Here is an 18,887-nt window from a genome sequence, read left to right as displayed (position 1 = left end):
TAACTCAGGGTTTCCCAGGAGGGAAAAACAAATATGGAAAGGTGTGGTGGTATTGTATGACTTTTAAACCAACCTGGGATAATTTAAGCACTATACCCAGGTGTACAGACACTCTTTTCTTAACCTGTGTATTATACAATTTTAACATTAGCTTTAATAACATTTTTAAATCTTCTGTGCTGTGTGTTCCTCACATCTTGTTTACTGGCACATTTTGGACCTGTTCTTGCCAGAACTTAAAGGTGAACCAAAAATTTAGTTTAGCCAGTTATGTTCTTGGAGCATGTCCTAATTCAGTCCGGTTGGTTGAAGCCAAATGCAGTGAGAACAAACAATTTTTTAAATACTAAACAAATTAATGCTCTTCTTGTATCCTGTTTGCCTGGTTTTGACTTGAATAGTAATTACTGCTGTATTTCCCACTTAGAATGCAATTGTCAAAATAGTCAAAAAATGAATGAATGTTTGCTGCAATATCCTCCTAAAACCTACAAGTCATTTTCTTGAGAGTCTCAGGGCAGCAGTCCCATCAGATTACCTCAATGTAACATACACAACATAACGCAAGCTGTTCACTGTAAAATACTGAACAGTCACGATTTCACTTTCTTACTAGACAATGCAGGTGCCTTCTCCAAACGAACAAAACACCTCGCCCGCTGCTGATGCTGAAAAAATACAGTACAGTAGTTTAATCCAGCTATTTGTAGCTGCAACCCCAAACTCTGTCTTCTCTTGCTGGTATATATTAGACAAGTTCATTTATGATCTGCCTCCTTCCCTTCCTGGTCTGTGATCCCATCACATCTCATGAGCTAAGCAGGGTTGGATTTGATTAATATTTGAATAGGAAACCAGCAGATAAGAGAGGATATTACCAGAGAGGGATATTGGTCAAGGCCAACTGTCCCCTGTTCATAGTGAAACAGTGCCCCAGCACAATGAGAGAAGTGAGCTGTGTTGTTTTTCAGATGAGGGTTACAACCAAGGTCCTCCTCATTTTGTGATAATTAAAACTCCTGCTGTGTTTTTCACAATGGTGGGGTAGCTGACTTGTGTCCTGACTAAATTCCAATTGGGAGAATTGACCTTCTGCCTATTTAAATTCCCTTTGTGATTTCAGTAGGATATTTTATTCCTTATGTCCTCTCCTAAATTGGTATTGTTTTCTGTGCACTGTTAAGCAGTGGCTGAATTTCAGCCCAGTGTCAGGGGAAGCAGTTCCTTAATACGGTTTATAAAGCCTGATAAATATTTACAGATTCTTTGAGGAAACAGACATTCTATAAAAATAAGTTCTCAAGTCCATATCTGGTGCTACTGCTGTTCGCTTTCACGAGATCATACAGGGTACATCTACATAGCAGAAAAGACCAGCAGTGGGGAATCTCGGAGCCCACGTCAGCTGACTTACGCTTGCGTAGCAGAGCTAAACAGAGTAATGTAGAGGCTCTGGCTGGAGCCCAGGCTCTGGCTGGAGCCCAGGCTCTGAAGCCCAAGTTAGTTGATCTGGGCTCTGAGAGTAACTGCCACAGGTTTGATTTTTTTTTTTTTTTTTTTTTTGCTCTTTAGATATACCTACAGTCTCCTGCCGCTGTCTCTTTTCACATTCTCTCTGCGTGCTCCTTTGCAGGATTGGAAGGATCACCAGCACATGTGCGGTCAGTCAGCCACAGTCACAGTGCAAGCGGATGAGGTGCACGTCACAGACAGTGTCATGGAGAAAGTCTCTGTCTGAAAAATCTACTTCTGAGGTCCCAGAAAAGAACAAGGGAAGGTGCTTGGCTGGATCAGCAAGCTGGATGGGAGCTCGTATTGCTGGATGTCTGGAAACTGAACTCTTCTCTTCAGGGAGCTCGTCTTATGAAGATGCTTGAGCACTGTGACATCATTTGCATTTTGGAGGTCTACACAGAATCTTAGCAAAGGAGACACTAAAGATATGTGATCTGGGAAAAATAACTAGACTTGCTGATCAGGAGGCCATCCTCACTTGAAGGAATTTTGGACTGTGAAGTTAAGCTTGCAAGACTTTGAAACCCCTCCGTTGCAGATTACAATGTTAGAGCCATCTCTCTTGAGGGCCATCTACAGTGGTTGGAGTGAAAGTTAAGATGTGCCAGTGTTCCATTCCACCCCATGCTACCCTACCTCTCATTTGAAAAAACAAATCTTCCTTCATTTGTTTAATTTAATTGTCTTTAAAAACGTACATCATAAACTATATTCTGTCACTAGAAGTCCTTTTTCTGATTCATTTTTTCTTCCAGGGCAAAGTTTTACATATTGGAAATTCTGCATGTGTATATAAACAGAAGATGTCATGTTGTTAAACAAAATACAGTGAAATCATGAAAGCACATATCTGTAACATTCCTTTTACACCAAGTGTGTTTGCCAGAGCACTGTTAAACAGACAGCGTGGACATATTTTGCTCAGCACAGTAAGGTGAAGTTTCATGACGCTGGTGTTTCTCAGCTGCCTTTTTGTGGCAGTCGTCTTGCCAAAATTGGATCTACCTGAGCCAAAGTAAGAGTATAAAATGGTTTCTTTCCTGGCATTAGTGTACTGACATCGGGACTTCACTGCAGCGATTAAAACAAAATGCTGAACCATTAAGTAAGTCTCTACAAAAATGGCTAATTCAATTAAATCCCTTTTAGTGACTTAGACTAGCCAGGCTAAGTGTCCCAGACTCCTGTGTAAGAGTACAGTAACTCCTCACTTAACGTCATCCCGGTTAACGTTTTTCGTTGTTATGTTGTTGATCAGTTAGGAAACATGCTCATTTAAAGTTGCGCAATGCTCCCTTATAACATTGTTTGGCAGCCACCTGCTTTGTCCACTGCTGGCAGGCAGAGCAGCCCGTTGCAGCTAGTGGTGGGGACTTGGAACCAGGGTGGGCCGGCAGCCCCCCTATCAGCTCCCCGCTCCCGTAAGTTCCCTGTGCGGCAGCCACCCAGCAGGCCATCAATTGCCTGCAGTTCAGCTGTCCCTCCCCGCACTGCCATGTGCTGCTCCTGCCTTCTGCCTTGGAGCTGCTTGCTGTGCGGGGGGGAGAAGAAGGGGGCTAATGTCAGGGTGTCCCCCTCCCCCCTGCTCCTACCCCTGCTTACCCCATCACCATAGAGCGGGGGGGACATGACAGGGCTCAGGACGGAGGGAGCTTGCTGGCAGCAGCTGCTGTCTCAACATGCTGATCTACTTAAAAAGGCAATGTACTTAGAGTGGAGCAGCTTACTTAAAGGGGCAATGCACATCTCTCTCTCTCTCTCTCTGTCAGCCATGCTGTCTCCCCTCCCTCCATGTGGGCTGCCTTGTAGAGTGTGGGGCTACATTTACAACAATGTTTTAATCCTTGAGGGCTCAGGGGAGTGCTAGATCATCATCTAGCAGTAAGATATTCCCTGGGAAATACCCTCTTCCACCCTCTGACTCCACCACCTCAACCAAGCTTCACAATCATCATTGCTGTATACAGTATTAAATTGTTTGTTTAAAACTTATACTGTGTGTGTATATATATATTTGTCTTTTGTCTGGTGAAAAAAGTTTCCCTAGAACCTAACCACCTCTATTTACATTAATTCTTATGGGGAAATTGGATTCGCTTAATATCGTTTCGCGTAAAGTTGCATTTTTCAGGAGCATAACTACAATGTTAAGCGAGGAGTTACTGTAATACACTGACCTGAGGCTTGCCATCAACCTGTGAAAAATTCTTCCTCAGTGCTTTTTTTGATACAGGCCTGGAACCTTCTACTGATGTGCCTTAGCCATTGTTTCTGTTCATTGAACATGAACTAGTGTCACTCATCATAGAGCTGATGTCCTGGCTTAAAATTTAAGCACAGTCCCAGTCAGTAGACTGATACATGGGCAGAAGTGAGGGGACTGATGCAAGAACTGTTTGGTGAAACTCCATGACCTGTTATGTAGGAGGTCAGATGAGATGATCATAATGGTCCTTTCTGGCTTTATAATCTAGGGACCCTAAAGTTATTGTAATAGTAAACCAGTATTTATTTTAACAAGGTGGAAACTGGTTTGTAATCTCTCATGTTGGGCTCCTGTACTGCTGGTATCACATATGGTCTCTCTTGAGTAAGATTGCTTCTACCAATAACAGTCTCTTGTCTGGAGCTCCAGCTGCTACCAAGAAGAACTGGATGGTTTGGAAGATAGTTGTGATGGAACATGAAGCCCTTTTCCATAGGAGGATGATTGAAATCCAACACAGGTTGGTGGTAATGATTATCAGTCGCTATCTGATGGCTGTCTGGCAGTCTGTGTGAAGAGTTATTGATCTCAATCCAGACCATATTGGGGAAAAGGAAATATTCTGTGACTTCTCATAGGTAATTGGAGCATATTCAGGGTGGCTTGGCTTGTTCCTTTTCATGACCTAAACTATGCTTGGTTCCCATTCTTGGGTTGGTCCCCCATCTGCTTAATAAATGCTAGAAAGCAAAACTTTCTTGAGATACTTCTGAGTTCATCAGAAGCAAAGTTGTGGCTTCAAGTTAGTGTAAAGCTCTTGACAAAGACATTATCTTATTTTGGCAGAATAAACAAAGTGCAACTGTGCCTTGCCACAGCATCTCACACCAGAACACAGAAGAGAGGCCTTAGGTAACAGGAAGATTAGTTTGAAAATAGCACCTTTGAGTGTTAATATTGCAGACTTTACAGGCTCTTCACTTTTAGACTTGAAATAACTATTTTCATGGCTTTTTTTTTTTTCTCCCCCCGGCCAACCCCCCCTTCCCCTCGTTTTTACCCCTGTCAGGTTCATTATATTGTAAGGGACTTTATGCGCCACCAGAGAGAGAGAGAGAGAGAAATAGTTTCATACTGCTACTGTTGGAGGGCGAACCATTTCCCACAGCAAGCCTCTGAGTACGACCCCGCTAATAAATTAAAAACACTTTAATCTATTTATAAATGCTGGAGGCAAGCAGGGGTTGGGGTGGAGGTTGACAGCTCATGACCCCCCCCTCCATGTAATAACCTTGTGACCTCCTGAGGGGGGGGGAAACCGAGGCACAGAATGAGAGACTTGCCCAAGCTAACGTGTATTAGTGGTGAAGCCATAAATAGAATCCAGTGGTGAAATGGAGGCCCTGCTGCAGTCAATGACAAAACTCCCATTGACTTCAATGGGGCCAGGATTTCACCCTTGCTGTTTTCACTCACCCCCATTCCCCTGCTCTAACCTCTTGACTCCACTGTCTCCGCTCTCTTTTTATTATTAAAATATTTTCATATCTCCTGATTCCGACCCCAGTTTCCTGTTTTCCCCTGCCAGACTTCCCACAGCCCTGAGTTTCTTATTTGCAAAATCATTTGAATCAAAAGGCCGGAAACCCCAGTCAAACATCTCCTCTAAACTCAGTGGGAAATAACGCACGGGAGCTGCGAAGCATTTTCTGGAACACTTGTGTCACGGCATGAAGTCCCTCCTGCTGGGATGTTGTGGGGCTGCACACGGATTATGTCAACTGCTGGAATTAGCTGTATATAAAGGCACCTGCCATGTTGGGGGAAACTGACAGGCCCACAATTGTATCGCTCAAATTGCAGAAGGAAAATCTTACTGCCCGGCTTCAGGAGGCGAGGGAATTAATTCTGAGGCCAGTATCGGTGTGCCGGTGCACGGCAAAGTGGGCCCAACTCACCCCTGGGAGAAGTTAATAGAGTCAGAGAATAGCAGGGTTGGAAGGGACCTCAGGAGGTCATCTCCTCCAACCTCCTGCTCAAAGCAGGACCAATCCCCAATTTTTGCCCCAGATCCCTAAAGGATTGAATTCACAACCCTGGGTTTAGCAGGCCAGTGCTCAAACCACTGAGCTATCCCTCCCCCCCAGGGATGGATTTGGCCCACTGTGGCTCAGGAAGCAAGTGTTCTTGTGGTACAGTGAAAGTCTGCAGCCAAAGAGCTGACATGGCCCTTCAGGCCACAGTCAAAGGACTTTGGGGCCCTGCCTGGGGAGCCCTGTGTTGGGAATGTGGATCCATCTTCCTGTTCCCAGCACGAGGGCTAAGACGGGGAGCAGGGGGGAAGAATGTCCTGGGATTCTGTCAGCAGTGATGGGCTTGGGGGACAAGGGAGGGAGTCTGGACAGACTCTGGGACACAGTGGGGAAGGTAGCAGAAAAACATGTCACAGCCCACTCAGAATGCTAGAGCTGGCTCTGCTCAGTGAAGCATTCAGCTCTCCCAGTGCTGCTACAAAGGCCTCCAGCTGCTCAATGTGCATTCGGGGGTGCACCATGCTCTCCCCCTCTGTTGGCCATGCTGGCTGCTTCAGCTGTGTGACAGGAGAAGGAGAAATGAGGCCAAGCTGGTACAGGGAGAGGGCCTGGAGCTCTCTTCCCCCCACCCAACGGCCAAAGGAGAGCTGCTTCCCTCTCCCAAGAGCTAGGTGAGAGCACCTCCGTTCCTTGTTCACTTTCCAGATCTGCCCCACAGGGGACCCGCTCACAGGACAACCACCTGCCAGTGCTATGGTGAGGAAGAGGAGCTGTCTCAGGGAGGGACAGGGACAGGGGAAGCACTGTTGTCAAGGGAGGGGATGGAAGAGTTGCTGGGTATGGGGAGGGAGGGAGGATTTGATGGATAGGGATGGATTTTTGGGGTGGAGCAGATCTTACCCAGGGAAGATCATGTGTATCCCTGGCTGAGGGGGCAAATTGTTAGTGTCTAGCCATAACCTCACTATGATGGCGGTAGTATCTTCAAACCCAGCAAAGACAAAATCCCCATTCCCAGAGCTATTTTTCCATTAGCACCAGCCAGGGAAGCACAGGCCATGGGAGGGACAGGAAGGAGCTGATTTCCAGCTCTCTCTTTACATTGCAAATTTGATGTTTTTCAGTCTGCCTCTCTGGATTGTTCACAGCTTGCGTCATTTTTAAGCACTGTTCTGCTCACTTTTAAAAGTGAGTTGCAAAAATAAGTAAACGGGGCCTTGTGCCCCTTTCCTGTGTGCTGCTTTTGGAGGGCTAAGCAAGCCTGAAAGAGTTCAATGAGGAAAAAGAAAAGTGCTTGCTTTGCACAGTCGAAAACGATTCCCCCATGGCCGAGGGGACGTCTCCAACTTTCCCACTAATGGGAATTTCATGCTACCGCTGCATCAGCTGAACCAGTGCTAGCATTGGTGAAAGTGCGAGACCAGACAAGGCTTTCTGCCTAGTGAATTGCACTTGGGGCGCTCATGAATTCATAGCAGCTTGACGGGGTAGCCTTTGAAAGGGGCTGCTGCTTTTAGTGAGACTTCAAACTTTAATGTCCATTTAACTCCAATGCCTAATTAACACTAGTCTGCATTAAGTGTTCAGTGCTCCTAGCCCCTTCCCTTAGGGTGTGAATGTTCCCAAAGACACTCCAGCAAAGGCAGAGGATACCAGATGTGACAGTCCTGATATGTATATGGCGTAAAAACAAACTTTCCAGGGACTGACCATGTTGGGAGTAAGCCTAGGGTAATCTGTTATAAAAATGAGAGCATTGGTTTATTGCTGAGCCTGGCTCTCCTTGCAAAGCTGCCAGCTAATTAGAAAGGAGCTTCAACTAGCCTGCAAATTGGCTTTCTTCCACTACTTACCACCCCTATGTGTTTGTCAGGAAGCAGCAGGGTCCCTCTCATCAGAGTTTGCTTAGTATTTCAAAAAGAAAAGGAGGACTTGTGGCACCTTAGAGACTAACCAATTTATTAGAGCATAAGCTTTCGTGAGCTACAGCTCACTTCCTCAGATGCATATCGTGGAAACTGCAGCAGGCTTTATATATACACAGAGAATATGAAACAATACCTATTCCCACCCCACTGTCCTGCTGGTAATAGCTTATCTAAAGTGATTTCCAGCACAAATCCAGGTTTTCTCACCCTCCACCCCCCCACACAAATTCACTCTCCTGCTGGTGATAGCCCATCCAAAGTGACAACTCTTTACACAATGTGCATGACAATCAAGCTGGGCTATTTCCTGCATAAATCCAGGTTCTCACATCCCCCCCACCCCCATACACACACAAACTCACTCTCCTGCTGGTAATAGCTCATCCAAACTGACCACTCTTCAAGTTAAAATCCAAGTTAAACCAGAACATCTGGGGGGGGGGGGGTAGGAAAAAACAAGAGGAAACAGGCTACCTTGCATAATGACTTAGCCACTCCAAGTCTCTATTTAAGCCTAAATTAATAGTATCCAACCTGGATTTATGCAGGAAATAGCCCAGCTTGATTGTCATGCACATTGTGTAAAGAGTTGTCACTTTGGATGGGCTATCACCAGCAGGAGAGTGAATTTGTGTGGGGGGGTGGAGGGTGAGAAAACCTGGATTTGTGCTGGAAATCACTTTAGATAAGCTATTACCAGCAGGACAGTGGGGTGGGAATAGGTATTGTTTCATATTCTCTGTGTATATATAAAGCCTGCTGCAGTTTCCACGATATGCATCTGAGGAAGTGAGCTGTAGCTCACGAAAGCTTATGCTCTAATAAATTGGTTAGTCTCTAAGGTGCCACAAGTCCTCCTTTTCTTTTTGCGAATACAGACTAACACGGCTGTTACTCTGAAACTTAGTATTTCAGGAGATCATTAGAAAGAATGGAACAGTTGAAACTCCAGCTGTGAGAGTTCAGGGGGAAATGAACATCTGGATTCTAATGAAAGTCAAAGCATTTAACAGCTTCATATGCAACAGTCTGATGGCTGTGGTACTGTCGGAATGAAATCCTCTCTCTGTGGCAGGGCAATTCCCCTGTCTCACAGAAGCAGAGCACAAACCTGGATTTGTGCTGGAAATGGCCCACCTGATGATCACTTTAGATAAGCTATTACCAGCAGGACAGTGGGGTGGGAGGAGGTATTGTTTCATATTCTCTGTGTATATATAAAGTCTGCTGCAGTTTCCACGATATGCATCTGAGGAAGTGAGCTGTAGCTCACGAAAGCTTATGCTCAAATAAATTGGTTAGTCTCTAAGGTGCCACAAGTACTCCTTTCCACTTGTATTTTGTTTGTTTGCCCTTTTATGTCATTTTCAGTGCCCAGATCCTAACACTCAGCATTTATAATCTTCACACACACACACTCTCTCCTCTCCCCCCGCCTCCAGTGAGGTAATAAGGATTCTCCCCCTTTCACAGCTAGGGAAGTCAAGGTATAGAGAGGTATCTGTGGTCCAATTTTCAGTGGTGTTGAACACCTGAAGCTCCCATCGAGTTCAAAGGAGAACTTGGGCTGCTTGACACCTCTGACAAATCAGACCACCATAAGGGGTGTGTCAGTGTAAATCAGTGACAGAGCTGGGATGAGAATTGACCTGTTCCTGGCTCCTAACCTTGAGCTCTGTTCGCTAGGTCACAGCTCCCTGCACTAAGTGGGCTGTGTTGAATCTGACCTTGCTCTTTTTCATATGTTTTAAATACATCCTTATCTCCTGTCAGAAACCTTGAGTGATGCTGGAAGACCAGGTGCCAGCTTTTGCCCAGGCTTTAGGCCTCAGCTGAGCATTGATGAATGCATTGCTGGAAACTTGTCTGTTTCACCTCTGTGTTGTATGGTTAAGATGGGGTTTGGATTTGTGACAGTGGGTTTAGACTTTGATATTCTTGTAAATTGCTGCATACATTAATCTCACTCTTTATCACATGCTATAACGTAATATTTAAGTTTTTGCTTTGTAACCATGAACCCAGTCAGGCACAATCGTCTCCTGCCCATCAAAACTAAATGGGCCATTTTGGGACATCACACTCATGAAGAGCGAGGTGCAAAAGGGCTCATCCCATCAGCTTGAATTCTGGAAGAAGGCAATACAAATAACTGACCAGAAAAATTTTCCTCTTTTTTTTTGCTGTTTGGACCCTCACAGAGCTGGAGCTACAAAAGAGAAGCAGGTTTCAGAGTAACAGCCGTGTTAGTCTGTATTCGCAAAAAGAAAAGGAGGACTTGTGGCACCTTAGAGACTAGAGATCCCCACAGTCAACCTGGGTTAGCCCTAAAAGACATGCAAGGCTGACAGATTACTACAACTCTGTCACCTTTTGGAACCATAGACTAACTCATTTGTGTATATATTAGGGTTGTCGATTAATCAGTTTTAATTGCACTGTTAAACAATAGAATACCAATTGAAATTTATTAAATATTTTATGTATTTCTATATTTTCAAATATTGATTTCAATTACAGCACAATACAAAGTGTACAGTGCTCACTTAATATAATTTTTATTACAAATATTTGAACTGTAAAAATAACAAAAGAAATAGTATTTTTCAATTCACTTCATACAAGTACTGTAGTGAAATCTCTTTATCATGAAAGTGCAACTTACAAATGTAGATTTTGTTGTTGTTGTTACGTAAGTGCATTCAAAAATAAAATATAAAACTTTAGAGCCTACAAATCCACTCAGTCCTTTTCAGACAATCGATAAGAGAAACAAGTTTGTTTACATTTACAGGAGATAACGCTGCCTGCATCTTATTTACAATGTCACCTGAAAGTGAGAACAGGCATTCGCATGGCACTTTTGTAGCCGGCTTTACAAGGAAGGTATTTATGTGCCAGATACGCTAAACATTCATATGCCCCTTCATGCTTCGGCCACCATTCCAGAGGACATATCCATGCTGATGATGCTTGTTAAAAAAAAAAATGCATTCATTAATTTTGTGACTGAACTCCTTGGAGGAGAATTGTATGTCTCTTGCTCCATGGTTTTACCCGCTTTCTACCATATATTTTGTGTTACGGAAGTCTCGGATGATCATCCAATATATGTTGTTTAAAAACACTTCCACTACAGATTTGACAACACAAAGATGGTTCCGGTAGCAGATTGCTAAAAATAGCTACAGCACTCTACCCAAGGTTTAAAAATCTGAAGGGGACAAGGTGTGGAGCATGCTTTCAAAGAGCAACACTCTGATGCAGAAATTACAGAACCTGAACCACCAAAAATAAAAAAAATCAACCTTCTGTTGGTGGCATCTGACTCAAATATTGAAAATGAACATGCATCGGTCCACACTGCTTTGGATCGTTATGGAGCAGAATCCGTCATCAGTATAGACACATGTCCGCTAGACTGGTGGTTGAAGCGACATATGAATCTTTAGCGTATCTGGCACATAAATAGCTTGCGATGCCGGCTACAACAGTGCCATGCAAATGCTTGTTCTCACTTTCAGGTGACATTGTAAACAAGAAGCAGGCAGTATTACCTCCAGCAAATGTAAAAATAACTTGTTTGGGCAATTGGCTGAATAAGAGGTAGGACTGAGTGGACTTGTAGGCAGTAAAGTTTTACACTGTTTTATTTTTGAATGCAGTTATTTTTTGTACATAATTCTACATTTGTAAGTTCAACTTTCATGATAAAGAAATTGCACTACTGTACTTGTATGAGGTGAATTGAAAAATACTATTGCTTTTGTTTTTTACAGTGCAAATATTTGTAATCAAAAATAAATGTGAGCACTGTACACTTGTATGTGTTGTAATTGAAATCAAAATACTTGAAAATGTATAAAACATCCAAAAATAGTTAAATAAATGGTCTATTATTTAATCATGATTAATTTTTGTAATTGCTTGACAGCCCTAGTATACATGTTTGCCTGCTTTAACCTTGTAATAACTATTATTTATTTTGTTTACAGGACTGGCTATAGGCATTGTCTTGGGTTGGAGTACAATTGAGCTGGGGTTCAGTGATTGGGACTGGGAGTAACCTGACTATTTTGGGGTCTAGCAACCATCTATTACTAAGGCCAGCTCGCCTGGGTAGCAAAATAGACTGGAAAGCACAAGGGGACTGTCTGTGATGCCATAGTAGGACTGCTAAAGTGCTTTAGGAGTTCACACTTGTATCAGGGTTGGTGAAATGTAATTCTAGAACATACAACTAGTTTGGGGTCTTTGCCCTGCTTCTTGGCAGTCTGCCCTGAAATAGGCATGAGACTCTGTGATTGCATGGATAGATGCTGGCTGCAACAAAGCAGATAATGTGGCTAAGAATCTGCCTTGGAGGCCTGTCACAGTGGGGCTGGAGGGCCCCAATGTAGCAGCGAGCCAGAGGGGCCAGGATTTCTCCAGTGGAGCAGTAACTCCCTCTTGAGGGGGGGGTAGCATGTGCCCTGCTCTGCACTTGGCCATCTTCATGCCTGGCACAGCAGGGGCAATAACTACACTCCCCAGGGAAAGCCTCGACTAGCCCAGGCCAGGGGAGCAAGGACTGCTCAGCCAGAATGGGTCCATCATCAGGGTTTAAAATATTTTCTCCTGTGTTCTTCACTTAACACATGAACCTGCGCTTTCAAATATTCTCCACTATTTCCCTGATCAGTACATATTAATCCCCACTGAGTCACACTGCAGCAGTGCCAATAGGGGGGCACCTAGCTGTTAGTAGTTAAACTCACACCTCCTTCCCTGTACAGTAGGTCACCTGGTCAGTTTACAGTGAGCGCCATGGGACCAGTGCCCTTTAACATCTATCCAACAGGATGCTGGGGTAGCCCTCAAAGTAAAGGGGGAGTAAGACTAAATTAGACTCCTCTCAATTGTCTTTCCACAAGGGTATGGAGAGGCACCATGTGACAGTCTCACACCTTCCTCTGAAGTATCGGGCATTGGCTAATGGAAGAACCAGAACAACAGACCATAGGTCACTTTGGCTGTTACAGTCTCTCTCTTTTGGCACCTTCCAGATCTTAACACTGCAAACTGATCAGAGGTCCAATTTTTATTCCTGCATATTAAGAAGTGCATCAGGCCATGGGTACTATACTCCATGGACAATTCCTCCCAGGATTGGGGCAGGCTGTTGTGCTTTCAACATGAGAACCTTTCCCCATGCATGGAAAAAGTGTAAAACACAGGAATGTAGCAAGAAATCAAACTTTAATGAGCTATACAAAAAAACAAACAAACAAAAAAACCTAACACAGTGTCATCTTTACTGCTTGCTGTGCCTTGTGCTTTAGTTCCTCCCTGACTCCAGCAGGCACCAACCTTAGCAGAAGACATGCAAAGCTTTGCGGAAGAATTTCCTGAACTCTGTGTTGAAGATGGTGTAGATGATGGGGTTAAGGGCACTGTTGATGTAGCCCAGCCACGTGACAATGCTAATGACCTGACTGGGGATCGTGCAGGATTTGCACAGGGCTCTTGTTATGTGTACTACAAAGAAGGGTGTCCAGCAGAAGAGGAAAGCGCCTGTGAAAGAGAACAGACAGCAAAGTCAAACACTGCACACGAGTACCATGGGGGGGGAGGGGGGAAGAGGAGAAATGCTACAGGTAGATTGTGGGTTGACAGGTGAGGCTGTGTAACCCAGTGGGGCAAGTCACTTCCTTTCTCTGTGAAATACCCTCCTGCTATTTGTGTCTTGAGAGGAACTGTCTTTTACAACATGTCTGTACAATGTGGTCTAGGCATTACTGTCCAATACATATTACAGACTGTGCCCTCTAGGCTAGGTATAGTATCAATACAGACAACACAGCAGGTGAGCCAACAGCCAAAGAGCCTGAGACTGTATTGTGATATCAGAGAATTGCCATGCAACTGTCTGGCTTAGTGGGCTAAAGAAGGGGTTACAGCGATGGACAGAGATATATACACAGAGACACAAATGGAGGAAGTGGGAACCAGGACAGGCATTAAGCAACCTCTCTAGCCGTCTCTTCCTGCATCATTACAGACACAGATCAAGTGTGGTGCCAGCATCAAACTGCACATCAAGAGGAGGGGATACCAATCAATCACCTAGAACAGGGGCTCTCAATCTTTTCCATTGCAGGATTGTCAAGACCCACTGACCTTTTCATGACCCCAAATTGAGAACCCATAGCCTAGAGAAAAACAAGTATCAGGATATTAGGTTAAACCTTGTTGATACAGGGTGGGTATAACTGTTGCCTTTCATTCAGGATGTACGTGATTGAAATACTCTCCAACCCCAAACCACAGGCAGATGCACCAGAGCAGAAGCCCCTTCTCCAGACACACACACCCTGCTTGTCCCATCTGTTCTCAGTCACTCTAGGCTCTCTGTGCTACCATCCATTGGAGGTAGGGTAGTTTAAATTCATAACCGTGTGGCAGATGCTCAGATCCTACAGAGGCCACAAAAGCACTTAGGTCGGTTTCCCCTAGCAAAGGTCACGTGAAGTGCCAGCTTCCAAGTTTCCTACACTAAAAATCCTCATCTGACCTGCTGACCCACTGGCTTGGTTTGGATTGCAGCCATCCATGCTCTACCCTTTCCTCAAGTTGTAGATTCAGACCCATTAGCCCATCCAGCTGGCCCTCCTTCAGCTCAGGTTTTGCATAGTTGAGAAACAAAAAACTACCCTGAGTCATGCTTTGCTAATCAAAGAGCCTGTAATGTCAGGTTTGTTACAGTTAACTGGAGTCTTAAGCTGGTTTCCTTATCACTGTAAAACATTTCAGGATCCGAGACACACAATCTGGCTCGGCTTGGGGCTCTGGCAGTTCTCAGGGGCCTGGCTTTGCTGCTTGGAAGGCCTAAAAAGTCAACATTCTCTCCTAGTGCTCTTGAATCAGTGAGAGATTAACAACAGTGACTTCCTGAGCATGCAGAACAGAAGGGGGGTGGGGGAACCCCACGGCCTTTGCGGCCCTTTGACACACCCATAATGAGGGTCTCAGTGCTGTTGTACATGGATCAATTATAAGAACAGCTGGCCTTCCTGGAAAACCACTTCAAGAACAAACTGACCCCCCACCCTCTAGACCAGGGGTGAGCAAACTGTGGGCCACATCCGGCCCATCAGCCCATTTAATCTGGCCCTCAGGTCCAGCCGGGGAGCAGGGTCAGAAGCTTGTCCCACTTTGTGCAGGTCCCAGGAAGCAGCCAGCATGACCCCCGTAGTACGTGGAGGTGTGGCCAGGTGGCTCTGTGCGCTGTCCCATCCACAGGCACCGCCCCCGCAGCTCCCTTTGGCCATGGTTCCTGGCCAATGGCAGCTGCAGAGGTGGAACCTGCAGACGGGGCAGTGCGCAGAGCCGCCTGGCCTCGCCTTGGAGCTGGACGGGGGACATCCTTCCAGGAGCTGCTTGCGGTAAGCGCCGCCCGAAGCCTGCACCCTGAGCCCCACCCCTTGCACTCCAATCCCCTGCCACAGCCCTGATCCTCCCTCCGGCCCTCCAAACCCCTTGATCCCAGCCCAGAGTCCCCTCTTGTACCCCAAGCCCCTCATCCCCAGCCCCCCCAAAAAAACGCACCCCCAGCCAGAGCCCTCATCCCTCAGAGCCCCAGCAACCTGCCCCATCCCTGATCTCCCTCCCACCCTCTGAACCCACTGGTCCCAGCCTGGAGCCCCCTCATCCCCAGCCCCACCCCACATTCCTGCAGCGGATTTCACAACTATGGAGGTCAATCAGAGCGCAGTAATGGATGGACTGAACAGAGACACTGATTTATGGCTTATTACAACAATCTGTAACCCATTAACCCCCTCTTTTTGTCCTCTGACTGCAAAGGTGTTAATGGGCCACTCTACCCTGAATGGGCCCTTACAATATGTGCCAACTACTTATGCTAAACAATTTGTCCCACTTGTGTTTTGCTGTGATGCTGGGAATTCCCCTTTCTCAGACCTGAAGAAGAGCTCTGGGTAAGCTCAAAAACTTGTCTTTCTCACCAACAGAAGCTGGTCCAATAAAATATAGTGTTTCTCTATGCCTTCAGCTATCAGATTAAAGAGCTGTAAAGGTTTTAGGATAAGCATTATCATTAGCCATAAGAGAGGACAGCATGGATTGCCATATGGGAGTATGAGTATTTTCAGACAGGGGAGATGAGATAAGATTACCCCTGGTCAGAGCAGCTTTGCTTCCCTCACTTAGTGCATTGCAGGTCACAGCAGATGAGCCAGGATGGCCAGAGAATCATTTCTAGTTCTAGGTGCTCAATTAGTCATGATGATCCATCAAACCTGTGAAACTGCAGGGCTAAATCATAGCTCTTCCCTGCATCCCACACAGGGGGCAGCACAAGAAGCTGACTTGGCCTCTTTCACCCTCACTTTGGTGGGGGTGGGGGGAGGAGGAGTGCCCTGCACCTGGCAAAGCATACCTTCCCCTGGCATGTGCATGGGGGCAGGAGGGTGGTAATGGAGCCCTTGGCTCCACCTATTCCTCACCCAGCCCTGCCCACTCCCCCCACCCCCACCTGCACAGGAGAGGATGTAGCAGCTCCATAGAGACTACCTCTGTCCTGCAGTGCAAGTAGCTGCGGTGGGAAAGCACGTCACCTTACACCCCTGGACCATCTGCCCACGCCACGCTAGGACCTGGTCCTCAGTTGCACTTAGAAGTGCAGCTACTTAGCAAAACTAAATTATCCAAACCTCTAGGCCTTTTCCTGAGGCTTTCAGTACTGCTCACTTCCAGACAGGCTAGAAATACCTCACAGACAGTCCATCCTACCAAGGCCAACGAGTCATCATGCATTAGAGACTAAACCTCACCAGTTGCTTCTGCCCATTGAAGCCTGCGTGCTTATTTAAATGCAAGCTCACTTTCTGGAGCACAGTGCTGCAGCCAGGCTTGGGAATCGCAGGGACCCTGTCCTATCCGTAGCCAGCTGCCTGGGATGGACAATCACCTACCATGTGCTGATGATCATGGGATCCTTGCATTAAACAAAAGGATTCAAATACTCCCATCTTTGCTGCTTAGGGAAGCATTTCTGTCCATCACCCGTGAGCAAACAGATCTCACCCTAGCCCTTTGGGCATGAGATCAGAGAACTGGTGACATGTTTCTTCCTCCCAGTACAGCATCCAGTATTCTCACCATGCTGGGAGTGCTGCATTAAGGGTATATGGGGACCATTCTTCCTTGCCAGTCTTGCACCCAAGGAGAACACTGCAGAGCTGGAAGGGAAGAGTCTGGAGGTATCCCCACTGGTATGAATCACGCTGAAGTATTAAGCATGACGGCAAGACTGAAACACCAGGCAAGATCTTAGTCCAGGGGTTCCTGAGGCAGTCAAATGCTAATCCTGGCTAGGGGGTGGGTGGGAAGAAGGCTAGCGGTGCCCTGTTATAACAGAAGAGCCCACCTGGGGCCAGATTTTCGACTGCACTCAGGACCAGATTTACAGGGGCTTAAAAAAGCCCACAACGGGGGGCAGATTTTCAAGACAGCACCTGAATTAGAGGCCAATTTTTAAACACAGACAGTTCCCAATGGACCAAGCCTTTCTGAAAATCCCAGCCCCAGTGTCACCCCCCCACCCCCGCACTCCACTGCTCTAGCATCCACGTAATGAGGACCATCCACTCACCGACCACAACCGGCAGCACCTTCATAGCCTTCCTCTCCCGGCCATTGATCTTGGCCTGTTTGTGTCCCGGGTGGGAGTACTTGAGGTGAGGGTAGGAGACAGTCTGGATGCCACTGTTCATCATGTACCCCCTGGGGAAAGAGCACTCAGAGCGGTCACACAGACTGCGCTCCTGCAGCTTGATCTCAGCCTGCTTCCTCTCCATGACGGGAGGTGGGCAGCACAGCTTCCTGCCGCCCACATACATGCTACTCTTCAGCTTGGCCTTCCTGGCCTCCTCCCAGCGCTTGAGTCCCTGGAACATGGCACAGTAGAGGACCAGCATGACCGGACAGGGGATGAAGAAGGAGCAGATGGAGGAGTAGACAATGTAGTTGTTGTCCTCCAGCTGACACAAGGTGGGGTCCCTGTCTGGGACGTCGTTGAGGCCGAAGATGACCGGGGATGCCACGGCGAAAGCAAAGATCCAAGTGGTGGAGATGAGGATCAGCTGCCGCAGGTCTATCTGCTGCCGGCTGTAGTTCAGCGGGATGGAAACGGCGATGAACCTGTGACACAGAGAAAACAGGGTCAAGGCTGGTAGCATGGAGCTGCCCTGATCTGGGAGCGTGGTGCCAGCAGAGTGTGTCCTCTTCTCTCACCGATCACTGGGTGAGTTACCTGGGCAATGACTCTGACAGTAAATGGAGCCGTCAGTGCTCTCTCACACCTAACCCTGGATCAGGCTGAGATCCTGCTGCTGGCTGGGACCCTTTCTTCCCCTGCAGAGCGCCATCGGACCATTAGGCCACATCTGCCATAAGGCCATTCCCAGCAGTATCGCTACATTGATGTACCCAAATCCTCACCACCCACACGGCACCGGCACAAAGTGGAACAGCAGCTCAGAGCCAGCTGCACCAGCGTTAGCCCCCCATGGCACCTGTATTGTGTGGCACAATAGGGGTTTGTGCCGCTGTCTCTACATCCATGGTGTAACACTGGTGTGAATTCCCTTAACATAAGCAGAACTTTAGCTTCTCTTCAGGACAGGACAAATCTCATCTCATCCCTGGGTGAGATTCTATGACTTGTGCCATGCAGGAGCTCAGGCTGATTGGTCACCCAATGGTCCCTTCTGGCCTTAACATCTATTACTCCTGCCATGTTTGGGGGCCATGTTTGGTGGCCAAAGGATGGGAGGGAGGGCGAAGTCCAGCCATTTGTTTGCGTGACATCCACTGCTTTGTTCTAGGGAAGCTGCTCCCTTGGTTCTTCTCTGACCCCGCTTCGACACCCGTCTCCTTCACCACCCCCATTCTCCATCTAGGGATGCTCAGTTCCTTCCCAGGCTGTCGCTCCCTCTAGCAGACTGGCCGCTGAAGCCCTGTGTGGTGGCACGGCCTCTCCCCTCATCATTCCCAAGAATATGGTGCATCATACCCACAAGTGCCACTCAGTGCATGAGCTCCTGATCTCACTGCCACCTCCCAACCCCCACCTGGTATTTATTTGCCACCCAGCATGGCAGAAGGAAGAGAACAGCACGGTTCCCTGACAACAGGAAAGAG

At 46.7% G+C, this 18,887-nt stretch overlaps 2 protein-coding genes across 2 annotated transcripts in view; one reads left to right on the top strand and one right to left on the bottom strand.

Annotated features, from left to right (window-relative positions):
• Nucleotides 1-2,360, top strand: part of DEAF1 (DEAF1 transcription factor) — a 43,918-nt gene extending 41,558 nt beyond the window's left edge. The window contains 1 exon segment of the mRNA XM_073347137.2: nt 1,634-2,360. Coding sequence (XP_073203238.1) covers nt 1,634-1,738 — 105 coding nt within the window. The 3' untranslated portion in view covers nt 1,739-2,360.
• A 10,543-nt stretch (nt 2,361-12,903) lies between these two features.
• The window catches only part of DRD4 (dopamine receptor D4), a 32,095-nt gene continuing 26,111 nt past the window's right edge, over nt 12,904-18,887 (bottom strand). Inside the window, exons 3-4 of the mRNA XM_073350613.1 lie at nt 17,338-17,885; nt 12,904-13,235 (exon numbers count right to left, since the gene is read on the bottom strand). Coding sequence (XP_073206714.1) covers nt 13,033-13,235; nt 17,338-17,885 — 751 coding nt within the window. The 3' untranslated portion in view covers nt 12,904-13,032. The remainder of the gene's footprint in view (nt 13,236-17,337; nt 17,886-18,887) is intronic.

The sequence above is a fragment of the Lepidochelys kempii genome, chromosome 6 (assembly GCF_965140285.1).
Source record: "Lepidochelys kempii isolate rLepKem1 chromosome 6, rLepKem1.hap1, whole genome shotgun sequence".
NCBI classification, from domain to species: Eukaryota; Metazoa; Chordata; order Testudines; family Cheloniidae; genus Lepidochelys; species Lepidochelys kempii.
This window is presented reverse-complemented; position numbering and strand designations above follow the sequence as displayed.